Source organism: Carassius auratus, chromosome 15 (genome assembly GCF_003368295.1).
Source record: "Carassius auratus strain Wakin chromosome 15, ASM336829v1, whole genome shotgun sequence".
Lineage (NCBI taxonomy): Eukaryota > Metazoa > Chordata > Actinopteri > Cypriniformes > Cyprinidae > Carassius > Carassius auratus.
In genome coordinates this window covers 16,781,718-16,795,444 of record NC_039257.1, presented here as the reverse complement: position 1 = coordinate 16,795,444, position 13,727 = coordinate 16,781,718, and the positions used below count along the sequence as shown (strand labels likewise).

General features: G+C 37.3%; 1 protein-coding gene across 8 annotated transcripts in view; it reads right to left on the bottom strand.

Moving 5' to 3' along the window:
• dscaml1 (Down syndrome cell adhesion molecule like 1) overlaps positions 1-13,482 on the bottom strand; it is a 128,736-nt gene extending 115,254 nt beyond the window's left edge. For 7 of the 8 annotated variants that reach the window (XM_026282702.1, XM_026282703.1, XM_026282704.1 and 4 more), the window contains exon 1: positions 12,977-13,482. In XM_026282702.1, coding sequence (XP_026138487.1) covers positions 12,977-13,226 — 250 coding nt within the window. In that variant the 5' untranslated portion in view covers positions 13,227-13,482. The remainder of the gene's footprint in view (positions 1-12,976) is intronic. The other variant, XM_026282710.1, reaches the window with a different exon arrangement.
• Between the last annotated feature and the right edge of the window lie 245 nt (positions 13,483-13,727).

Sequence of the window (13,727 nt, the reverse complement as noted above, 5' to 3'; positions counted from 1 at the left end):
AAGAACATCGTAGCCGGAACTACTTCTCTCTGTTTATGTCTACGAAGAATCACAAAGGTACTGGGTTACTCCGTGGCGGTATCCCTGAAGCAATCTAAAATAGTCCGAATATAAACACTTATTATAGGTGCACCCTAGTGATTCAGTACAAGCCAAAAACACAGTTTGGAAAATTGATTCTTGGTGTACTCGCTTATTATATACATTTTTTTTACATTTTGAACACAAACAAAGTTACGGACCGCAGCTCCGATTGGTTATTTTTTACCGGGAGCGGCAAATGGCAATAGGACCACTGGGAGGAGCCAGAGGAGCTTGATTTTTTTCACAGATTATCTGTCTCATATTATACTGTCAGGACATAATGACAGGTTTAATAAATATGTAAAAAATATTTTTTTACAAAAGTTCCCTACAGCACCTTTAAGTTAGTTAGACATATCTTATGTCAACTCTGCAACTGATGCTTAAAGGGTTAGTTCACCCAAATATTAAAATGATGTCATTAATGATGCACCCTCATGTCATTCCAAACCCGTAAGACCACCGTTTATCTTCGGAACACAGTTTAAGATATTTTAGATTTAGTCCGAGAGCTCTCACTCCCTCCATTGAAACTGTGTGTACGGTCTACTGTACATGTCCAGAAAGGTAAGAAAATCATCATCAAAGTAGTCCATCTGACATCAGAGGGTCAGTTAGAATTTGTTGAAGCACATTTTTGTCCAAAAATAAAGATTACGACTTTATTCAGCATTGTCTTCTCTTCCGGGTCTGTTGTGAGCACGACTGCTGTGACTGTTGATGTACGATGTTGCTGACGTGTTATCTTTGTTATTGGGCGCACCAGAAAACACGTCAGCAGCTTCATACGTCTGCAGTGCCATGAACGCACTCACAACAGACCCGAAAGAGAAAACAATGCTGAATAAAGTCGTAATTTTTATTTTTGGACCAAAATGTGCTTCAACAAATTCTAACTGACCCTCTTATGTCACATTGACTACTTTGAAGATGTTTTTATTACCTTTGTGGACATGGACAGTATACCATACACACACTTTCAATGGAGGGACAGAAAGCTCTCGAACTAAATCTAAAATATCTTAAACTGTGTTCCGAAGATGAACGGAGGTCTTACGGGTTTGGAATTAATGAAATAATTGTAATATTTGGGTGAACTAACCCTTTAACCACCATAGAATGAAACATCGTTGGAGAAATTAACTACTGTAACTAGTCACAACTGTTTCCCAAATTTGCATTTACTTTATCGCACATCCATTGTTTGACATATTTGATGTTGACGTCACAACTGATGCTTAGCTACGACAGTATGATGCATTATTGGATAAATTAACTACTTTAGCTAGTCATAACTGTATCTCAGTGCCACAGATATTTTGTCGCACATCCATCATTCGGAAGAAAGTTGGTCCGACAAATTTGATATTGATTTTACAACATAGTATGATGCATTATTGGATAAATTAACTGCCCATGTTATTCACAACTGTCTCCCAAAACCTCAGTAACTTTGTAACACATTCATAATTTTGAAAAAGTTAGTTCAACAAATTTGTACTTTGTCACATATCTGTAATTCAAACCAAGTTGGTTCAACATATTTAATGTTAACATCCCAACTAATGTGTAATTACTACAGTATGATGCACCATTGGAGAACTGCTTCCAAAAGCCAAAGTTACTTTGTCACCCGCTTGTTGTTTGGATCAAGTTGGTTCATATTTAAACATTACCACACATGTGCCTTTTGAACCATGTTGGTTCATCATGTTTGTTTTATTTTTTGTCACACAGGTGGAAATAATAAATTATGCTAATTAATGGGTTAAAAAATGAAACAATAGCTGTATCATTTCGAAAGCTGCACCGTAAGGTTGCATTTGTTTGCTGCAAGAAAAAGCCAACTATGGTTGCATGTACTTTCATTAGCACATTCTAACTCTGAAAAACTGTTAACCATCTCTTGATAAACTGAAAAATATAGAATCAATCTATACTTCAAACCACTGAAATACTGTTAACAAATATTAATTTGGAACTTTTTCCAATTTTCGGAATTTTAGACAACACCAAATCTTTGAGCTATGCTGATAATGACAGAACTTTCAACTATAGTTGACTAACTACACTTTTGGAAAATGTACCAAAGGATCTTTAGCATCTTAGTCAGGTCAGACGTCATACTGAATTTAACAAGGACTATAACTATATATAAATCGTTCTCAATATTAAAGAATAGCAGAGTCCACACCACAGCTATAATGATAAAGGCACAGAGAAACAATATTATTAGAATCACATTCATGAACGATTTTTCCAGCTTATGAACGATAAAAACATTGACACCCAATCAGAATCAATCCTTATATAATGAGCTTGAGAATTTAAAGTGGCAATGTGCTACTGAATGTGAAATGTGGGTTCAGAATTGACAACAGACAATAGTATATAGTTTTCTTTATAGTTATTGTTCTTGGTGTAAACAGGCCTCTACAGTCTTTATAATCACATACTTTTTGCTTAAATTAAGTTTTCTTTTCTTTTTTTTTTTTTTTTTCTTTTTTTTGGAAGGTGACCAATCTGTATGTTGCAAAGAACAGTACAATCCATTTGACGCAGAGTACTTCTTACCCTCATATCTCATTTTCATTCATGCCAAAAACGAAATATGGCGCTACCCTCACTAAGTTCTTTAGAATGATAAAAATGACTCTTTGTAAAACAGAAAATGCTGCAATTTCCACAGAAGCAAACACAGAAGTAAGTGAACAAAGCCAGATGCAAGACTCAGCGAGGCTTCCAAACAAATGCCAACTTTGTCCACAGCAAGAGTGGATATTCCATTCACATCTTTCCTATGTATGTTCTTGGCAGATGCTTCCTTACCAAAGCGACTTATCCAACCTTAACCCAAATGACAGCTATAACAGCACAGTTGTAGTGCAAGCATTAAAGAATATCACTAATCTAATATGTGTGCGGTGTGAGCCGTGCTGAATGCCGCCATCTGATAGGAGAATAAATAGGTCATAGAAACTCCTCTATGTATCTATAAACCTATTTGACAGCTAATGTGAATCAGACAATCATTCGCTCTTGGTGTATTACCAAAACCGGACTACAATGAGAAAAGAGGAAAAAAAAAAGTGCCGGTTTGCGTAAATTAATACACTTGCTAATTTAGCAGCATAGCTAATTATGTCTTTTAAAGGCGGCGTTTTAGCGATTTACCATCCTGGCATCTCTATTATCTGCAGGCTCTATTACGGATTACATGGTTCGGGTGGGATGGCTCTGAATCTTTTTGTATTCAGAGAATTGCTTAGCTCAGCTCTGGCTCCAAGCCAAGGGAGACACAAGCCCAAAGCAAGATAATTTTCTTCTAAGGCAATTACATTTAATTAATGCCCCCCACCAGGTTTATGTCAACAATGCCTGGATTAACCCCCATTCTTGTGATTCTTATTGTGTTTGAAAGAATAATGGTGACATGCTACCTTGGCATTAAAATCAATGGGGTACCTATAAGCTTCCGCATACTGAACAGACAGCATCTCAGTATATAAAAATAAATATGAAATTGGAATTCCTACCCAATAACTCTAAATATTAAAGGAACAGTTCACCTAACAATGAAAATGCCGCTCGTTTTATTGCAATGGAAGTTCGATGTTCTCAAGATACTATATTCCTTTAATGACTATAATAATGTCAATTCTACTTTTGACAGTTGTAGGCTACTCCATTTAAAGTCTTACAAAGGACAATAATAATGTTTATTTAATGAGGGGAAAAAAAATCTAGCAAAATGTAAAATGTAAAAACATGCAAAACATAGAATAAAAACCATGAAAAAAAAAAGTTATGTTAGAAAATTCAAAGGCTGAGATTAGAGCTAAAGGTTTTATTGGGTAAGATGGGGGTTAGGATTCGTTCTCTCTCCATCCATCACTCTCTCTCTCTCCCTCTCTTTTTATATTCCCATAGAACATGAAGGGATATGTTATGTGATTGGAATTTGTACGCCAGACGCAGAGAGTTAAATCCATATAATCTTCTTTCACATTTAACACACACAGAGCCTTCCTGGCCTGGTAATCGCAGCACGGTGGAGGGCCTCTATCACTTCCCCTCACTCTGCCTGTGAGGAGGGCAGATTATGGAGGTGGGTGCGAACCAGGGGGCAAGAGTACAGACAGGACCAGGTTTAGAGTGTGCATAGTGGTAGGTTAAATGTGGGGGGTGGGTGGATTGGGGCTGATGGGAATGGATGGGATGTGCTATCAAGAGTTACAAGTTGAATAGGAATGAAATAAAGTGCTTCTCATTGTTAAAACTTTGCATGAAAGGCTTAAAACAACGTCTAGACTGGCAGTTCTCAACCTTTGTTACTCCAAAGTCCCCTACAGTCAAGGTTATTCTTTAAAAAGCTGAATACTGGGATCATAACACCTAGTCCTATTATGCAAAAAAAAAAAAAAAAAAAAACATTCATTCAAGTAAATAAATAAATAATGGAAGAACTAGCATTTGAATTATTAATAAATCATTATCTGTTAATTACTTTTATTTATTTCTAAGTTAACCCCTTGAAAGTTTACTGAGGCCCCATACTGGGCTATGAAAAACCCCCTGTTGAGAACTCTGTTGTGAATGCAAAGTTGGCTTTCAGTGCAGTGCCACAGATGTACTGACAAATCTAGGTTTTGAAGCAAATGTTTGACCCGAGCTTTTGTGTAAAGAACCTCTGGGATCCAGCATTAGAGTTAAACAGCAAAGATTCCTGACATGCTCAAAATGGAGCAGTCCCTGGCTGCCGTCAGCCTTAAGTGCTATTTGGGACGAGAGCAGAGTGCACTCTATCCTGGTTTCTAAGCTGTGTCAAATATAATTCCGAGAGCCCTTTTCAGGACCATGGACAGTGACTGAATGGTCCCTAAACACATTTCAGCACTATAGACAGTGCCAATATCCTCCTTTCCACAGAAATGCAACTTAAAAATAAGCATATAAAAGCATCTGTTAATTTTTAAGAGATCCTTTTAAGAATATATATATATATATATGAAAAACTAAAACTAAAACAAACATATCTCTCTTATTATTGGACAAACAACAGCAAACGCCACCCCGCTCATGGCAAAAACAAATATAGACAATAGCGGAATGCCTGCGTGACAACACATCAGTTCACAGTAGATCTGAACAAAACACAGCAACACTGGGAAATATGGTCATGGTCTTATTGAAATGGGATGAAAAACAGGTCAACTGGTTAGTCTCCCTGCCCCCCAACCCTTTTTGCCTTTGCAGATTATAGCCTAAAGCATAAACCCCCATAATAAAGATTGCAATATCTATAATCTCACAGCGGGGTTCTGGGTAAGGGGCTGTGGATCCAAAAGGGACAGCCTGGGGATATCGCCCCTACAGTCTGGGTGATGGTGGTTGGGGGAGTCTGAGGTAAGGAGGGGGAAAAGGAAAAGCTTGAGCCCGACAGCTGCAGTTTGAACTCCACACCAACAGGTGCCCCTATTGGGAGGCTGATAGGACTACCACAGGACCTCTGGTCATAACTTTCTGAGCCAATAACCTGAGCTGTAAATGGCATGCCATTCATAACCCTAAAGGAGTTGTCACATTTACCAATGCTTTGTGAATTTTTAGAGAGAAAATTCCAGTCATTTCAATAGGAATCATTGTGATCATGAGTTTTGTGGAAGTGCAAAAAAGTTCTCCATGCAGATTTCACGAATTTCATGAATTTGCCACATCAAACAGAATTAATCTGTTTTTTTTAAAGGTTGTGAGCTATGTTTCATACATCGCTACACTTTTAATTGAGAAAAACTTTGCCTAAATTTCGCTAGTGTGACCTCACCTTAAAGCTGCAGAAAATTAAGTTGTTATAATGCTGATTGGCACAAAAACATATATATATAAAGGTAGGATTTAAAGAAAACAGAAAAATAAATACAAATACGTATATATAATATAGACAACGTCAATAGGAAAACAAAGCAAAAACCAGGACACTATAGGCAATTTAGTAATCACAGCCAAGACATGTCCAGGTAAAAAGATGATGTATGGTCACCCTAAACAATGTGGTCAATGAAAATTAATTTAGAGTAAAGATATTTGTTGATACTATGCATGAGAAAAAAAAAATGGAATACATCAGCTGCAGTATCCATACAACTATACAAAAATGGTTGACCTCTATGTCCAAGGACTTCATATGTCCATGGAAAATCGTTGAGACATTTAGGGTAGATGTTCAGTAATTTAGTGGGGTCTTAAGGAGGTAAAAAAGAAAGGGCAATGGAATAACCCAATTTCTTCTCTCTTTGTTCTGAGATGACTTCCGTGTGAGGGCTAACGAAGCCCTGCAGCTCCATGCCATTCTCGTTGCCATATGCCAAACGAGGGAAAGGGCTGGGAATGCTGAAATGCTCCATTAATGATGCCAGTTTTCCCTATCTATCTGTCTAACTCTCAAGATGGACGCGTTATTCTCCACCCACTTCCTCGAACCAAAAAAAAAAAAAAAAAAAAAAAAAAATCCTGCTCAAAAATGACTTTGCTCATCATTTCTTGTTTTACCATCCTTCTCGCTATCTCTCCCTGCTAATCGCCTTCTATTTTCCTCTTTCCCATCTTTCTCTTTATGCGATCCTTCTTCTTGTACATTTGCACAACATATACATACATACATACATATATTTTTTTGTTCGGTCACTATGGAAATAGCATTTGAATATGTATTGCAGACAGCCTATTGCCAATGGTGAGCCGCTATGCATAATGCAGCTCTCACAGTCGCTCATCTGCATTTGCTTAGACACACACTCTCTCTCGCATACACACGCATAGATCTTCACACCCTGTCCTCAAAGAAATCTATATACAATCTCTCTTTCGATCACTGTGTCTCACCTACATAAGCATGTCTGAATACAGGCGCATATTTTTGGAGAGCGCAACTGTTCGACAACAACGCAATTCAACCATCCATTTGCCTCCGAGCCTTCCAATTAATTTATTCACAGATTGTTCAAGGGCCATTTCCGCTGTCAAGCATGTCTGTATCGTGCTACAACGCCGCATATATATATATTTTTAACAGCTTCCAGTGTCATAATGTTTTCTTTAACCTTTTAAAATGACTCATGAGATTAAGAGAGAGAGGGGCTGACTTTCTTCCTCCTTTGTTTTTTATACCTTTCATCAGACAAGCCACTTATCAAACTGATAATCATTTATGCACGGTGCAGTCAAGGAAAAATCAATACTACAGGTGTTGAGTAACTTCCAGCTGGATCTAAAGTCAGCTGTGCACTTATAAATGGGTTTATGATAGCAAGAATGAGGTGTGTGCATGTTGGACATTTCTTCATAGCTAGGCTGAGGAGGACACATGTACCCTAGTGTTTAGATTACATTTGTTCTGCTGTATTAGAGTAAATCTTGCCTGCCACTGTTGTCCCTGTGAATGTTCAGTGCTTTGCGTGAGTGAGCTCGAGTGGATTGGAAACCAGTCACATGTAACCTCCTACATTTGTATGGCAATCTCTTTGAGAAGAGAGCGAGAGAAAAGTGGTAGAGTAGAAGAAGTATATATCTATACGTTTGGTTATATAATTAGCATTTTGCATACATCTAATGAATCAGATATATGTCATAAGGGTCAATTTCTGGAAATTGAGATGTATACATCATCTTAAAGCTGAACAAACAAGCTTTCCTTTAATGTATGGTTTGTTCGGACAGTATTTGATACAACTATTTGAATTTCTGGAAGGGTGCAAAACAAAATAAAAAAAAATAAATATAAATAATGAGAAAATCACCTTTGATTTTTTCCTAATGAAGTTCCAGCAATGCATATTACTAATCAAAAATTAGGTTTTGACATATTTATGGTAGGACATTTACAAATAATCTTTATGGACCATGATCTTCACTTAATATACTAATGATTTTTGGCATGAAAGAAAAATCTTTTGGATATTGCTAAAAAATATACTTCAGCGAGTTGATTTGTGGTCCAGGGTCACATATGATCACGTAAGAGCGTGAGGTTGATAAATGCAGTTGAAAATGCATTAGGGGTTGGATTTTGAAATGGGTAAGGGTTTTCTACCCCCCATATTTTCAGTTTACTGCAGCATCAGCATTTTTTTTTAATCTCCATTTGCAGAGGTCACTCAGATTTCAAAGGATGATTTTGGAGGTTGAGAGTTTCAGTCCTCTCAATGCATTTTTAAAAGAGTTAATAAAATGGGAATCTTATGTTTTGCCATGTTTTGGGTAGTTTATAGACTGTAGTTTAAACACTTTATAAACTGCCCCTCTTCTGGCCACTCTTTACCTCTAAGTAAAATGCAAGTAGGCTATATCATTATCTGCAACAGGAGCGACAGGAATTTGAACTTCTGTGGTTCCTGTTCATAGAGTTATTAGTGCGTGTGTGTGTGTGTGTGTGTGAAGAGAGAGAGTGTGTGTGAGTGATTCTATTTGTTGTATTTAAATCTATGATAAAATATATTGCCAGTTGTTGTTTCCCAGTGCACATTTGTTCGCAAAGGAACGCGGCAAAGCGCTAGAGCGACGTGCTGTTGCTATGGTTACCTCCTGAGGCTACTGCTGTTCGTGAGTAATTGTAGATAACTTTTGAGGTTGATTGAAACAAAATATATATATATATATATATATATATATATATATATATATATATATATATATATATATATATATATATATATATATATATATATATATATAGGAATAGGAATATATATACACACGCACAAACACACACAAAGAAGAGACCTCCATCCCTGATTGATTAGATATTGATTGGAGGATTCATGCTTTAAGTCAAATCAAGATTCGCACCTTGACACTGGATCTTACAGTATTCTCAGTCTCCAGATCTGTTGCCTTGCGCATGGTGTCCGATTGGTTGGTCAAGTGGCCCCGACGCGCCGCGTGCAGCAGGTGCTCCGGAGGCGAGGAGTGTTTGCTCGCGCGCTTAACTCACCGGCACACGAGCTCTGAAAGGAGAACAGCGGTCACCTGTCGAAGCGGAACGCCAGAGTGACACGCAGAGTTTTATTTTGACCGCACTTCAGCTGAAATGGCAGGTGGAGCGGCGGGGTGTGATTTTAGGCGGAGGGAAAAAATAGCTCGCCGCTTAACCCAGTAATTCTCGACGGTTACATTTGTGGCGCCAATTCTCTTCTGCGTTTTGAAGGGTCTGAGAGTGATGTATTTTACACAGAGTTCAGACTGTCTAGAGTTTATATGGTAGTTTGCATGTCCGGTGTAAGCAGTCACAGAGCTGTTTAATTCCATAAAAGAAAGGCATGTAAAACATGCCACAATAAGGATTCAGCTAAAAGCTCATATTTAATACATAGTTTAGTCTATTATTAAAAAGTCTATAAGTCTATTATTAAAAACACACGAATTAAAAAAAAAAAATTATCATGTCTCCCCCCCACATTTCCCTATGATACATATTTCCATATATAATCGTGATTCGTGACTTACAATGTTTCAAACTTTCTTGTGCAACAAAGCAATGTTTTGATGTTTCCCACGGGCACTGGAATGAAACTCATACTTTGTGAAACTTTTCTAAATCTTTATTTATTTATTTATTTATTTTTTAAGTACCCTATATTTGTCTATTAAATGCGTTCCGTGAAATGTTTTAGATAGGAACAGTTTGGGTTTTAAAAATCAATTCAGCACAGTCATAATTCTTGGGAGAAAAAAACAACAACTGATGCGACAAACCTGTTTAGTCGAAACCATCTCATTCTCAAGTAGACGTAAAGTTCAAGTACATATTACTACAGTTTATGAGAGTAACGTGTGTTTATCACTGTGACTCATGCTGCTGTCACACAATGCTTTGCTCTTTATTTTTATACAGGAAATATCGTATTATAATGAACGCAATGTTTCTCCCGGCAAATTACATAAAAATAAAGAATAAAAAAAGAAAAGAAGAAGAGGGAAACAGGTGCAGGCCTCTATGACGAGTATAACGAAACAGAGAGATAGACAGATCCACGGAGAGAGAGAGAGAGAGAGAGAGAGAGAGAGAGAGAGAGAGAGAGAAATAAATGGAGTCCTTATGGCCAATGACCTGATTTACTTTTGGAGTGGGGGATGCGGCAGATCTCCTACTAATTGCGCAGCTGGGAAGAACAGGGGGGAGAAAGGAAACCGATTTTGCATATTTCTATGAGGGGGAGACCGGGTGGGATAGAGGTGTCCTGATGTGAGGCGCAGGTTTGACATTGCGAGCAGTTTGGAGGTGAAAACGCATGAAAGTGGGCAATTATTTATTATTATTATTATTATTATTATTATTATTATTATTATTATTATTATTATATTTTATGTTCACGTATTTCTGTTATTGATGATGTTAGACATACATAAGTTGTTTATTATTATTATTATTATTATTATTATTTTTATTTTTATTATTATTATATCTCAGTCTAAAAAGGTCTGACGTGGCAAGCTCCTTTCAATCACATTTTAATTTAGGCAAATGTTCAGAAAATCGGATCAGACCGGATAATATCGCAGCCACCACACAAATTTGACGACCTGACGACTGTTGATCCTTAAAATAAATACTGGACATACACAGACACACACACACTGCCCACAGCCCTTTTATTCATTATTCATTATCCTATGAAGCAAATCTGGCATAAATACAATTGATAAAGATAAACAAATATTTGTTCAAATGTTTTGTTTGATATTCTAAACAGATTTGAGATCTATCACTCTGAAGGTACAGACCATCTGGTTAATAACATCAATTAATTAAACTATATATATATATATATATATATATATATATATATATATATATATATATATATATATATATATATATATATATATATATATATATTCCATATTTCATATAAAGCCAACATTATTAAAAAAAACTAATAAACTATGTCATTATTAATCAATTTAATAAAAATAGCTATTTGCTATTATTGTTTTATTGTTAATAATAATAATAATAATAATAATAATAATAATAATAATAATAATACAATTATAACTCCCATGCAAATAACAATGGAAATTTCCACAAACAATACTGCAGCATTCATCGGTGCCTTTTTCCATTTCATTTACTTGCATTTCCATAAAAAGACAAGCTGACCCTCGAGACTGCAGTTTACCCTGGATTCGGTTTCCCAGACCGGGGTTCAGGTGTGGAGACGGGGGGTAATATGCTCAAACTTACCCGGGTCACGATGATGCATAATAATTCAATTGAAATGACTGATAATTCCTAACCAACAACGACTAAAATGTGTTTTTATCACAACATACAATTATTTCGGGAAATGTGAGGGGGAAATGTAATATTTATTTTTTAAATTTTTTAATGGGAAATGTTTCTACATTCCTTGAAAGTGGAAAAGATGGAGGCGCGGCCCTCTTGGAAAAAATACGCAGTCCTAATGCATATGCATGTATGATAATTGATGTGCGTTTTACATCTCCTATCGACCGTGTCATCAGGTCTCGAGATACAAGATAAGAAATATAATGTGAAAATTAAAGAAAACACATCATGAACTATGAGCATTAGAAAATAAAAAAATAAAACATTGCAAAAAAAATTCAAAAGATAAGTTTGTTTGCGAGCTCCGTATCCCGTTTTTTACGCACTTTACGCCCTACTGCGCCCTTCCTCCCCCATACAAGAACACACACAAACATACACAAACACATTACTAATATACACCACAGTTCTCTTTCACAAACCATCTCTCTCTCACACTATAGGAGAGAGAGAGAATAATTATATATATATATATATATATCCAGAATTATTATGTAAGATAATTTTAGGAAAACAAAATATGAGCGAAAACTGAAATCACATCTCCAAGGCTGGAGGGTGAGAGAAGGAGGGGTATATATGCTGTGAGGTGTCAAAAACAAAAATTTTGAAGAGACACCATGACAAAAAAATGATGCGTAAAACTAACAGAATGAGCAAATAAATAACCTTACTTATGATTACAATAACCCACATCTTCGTTTTGCATTTATACAAATTCAAATGTGCCTTATCAAACCCACCATCAGCACAGCCAAACCGGGAATTTGTTGGCATAGAAAATGGAGGACCACTAATTGCACCAGTGCTAATTGGAAATGAAGCTGCATATGCCATTCTATTTTGTCACAAGATCTATGCAGATATATCCATCCTCTACCACAAAAAAAAAAAAAACATGCATTTTTATTACAAAATACCTATTATCATTTTCCCTAAAGGCATGCAGCAGCATGTTACTTTAAACAGCGAACAGACATATTCAAATCCTAGGAAATGTACATTCTTTATCGAGCCCAGTAAAAAAGAACACCAAGCGCGAACAAATTCACACCTCACTGACCAACTCTACTTTTCCCACCCAGCAAAGTACAGAAGGCCAAAAGTGTAAGGTAAATGCACACGACCGACGCAAAATCTGATCCCGTTCTACATATTCATAACTCAACAGCATATTCATATCTTGCATACAAATCATGATATCTCCCCCATCTTTGCGCACGGGAACATGCAGATCCTACAGCCTCATAATCTCCTTTTCGTGGTTAATCGCTGACTAGAAAAATCATCTTTTCATATTTTAAGCAACTAAAAACATTTTTGAACGAAGTTGCATAAGTTTTGAAGCGAAAGAAACTTCATGAAATCCAGATATGCGAGCGCGCAATAAAATAACGCTGAATATCTACTCAATAAACTTAACAGCGAGATATATATATTTTTTTTCTGCACACACATTTCCATTTAATTTAATTTAATACATTTTAACGGTTTATTACAACATTGTTATAAGTAAAAAGCAGAAAAAACAAACTGACTACATACCTTCTTGAAAAGAATACAGCAGGAGTAAAGTTACCAGCCACATGCCATAAATAGCAGGTATATTTCTCAGGAATGTTTTGCAATCCCGACGTGTGCACTGTGCAGTATTCGGCCAGGCGAGGCTCCGTGCAGGAGTGGTGACGATGCTCCCCGGCGATCTCTCCAGCCCTAGTCCCGGACTCGCCAGCGCCGAGAAGCGGGGAAGACTCTGGTCCCGCCTCTCGTACCCTCCCCTCCGCGGGACCGTCATCCGAGCGGCCCCTCCTTCGGTAGTCTAATGGTAAGGCGAGATGGAGAGGTGCTGGTGCGGGGCCAGAGAGAGACGCGGCGAGGACGGCGCGCGGAGTTTTGTTGGTGGGGGTGGGTTGAGTGCATCAGGGAGGACAGGACTTAACATGTTGTTGTTGTTGTGAGGGGTCCACGTGGCTGGAGACAGCAGGGGCATTCTGAGGCACTCAGTGTTACCACAGCGCACCTGGGAACTTAATGGCTGCTTTTTTACGCACGGCGGATCACTTTTCGCAATGACAACGGCTTACCTTTTACCGCCAGAAATCGTGCATTGATGCAACGCTGCCGTCAAAAACTGTTTAAATATTGTCCGTTCTCCCAGTATGATCTTTTGGCTGGTTTTAGGCGCTTTTCAACAGACCCGGGCGAAAAAGTCCAGACTGGGAGACCACCTTAAACCATTTAAGACCCGCGGATCATCTGCAATATGTTTTAAAGTTCGTGCAAATGTTGTGTGCTT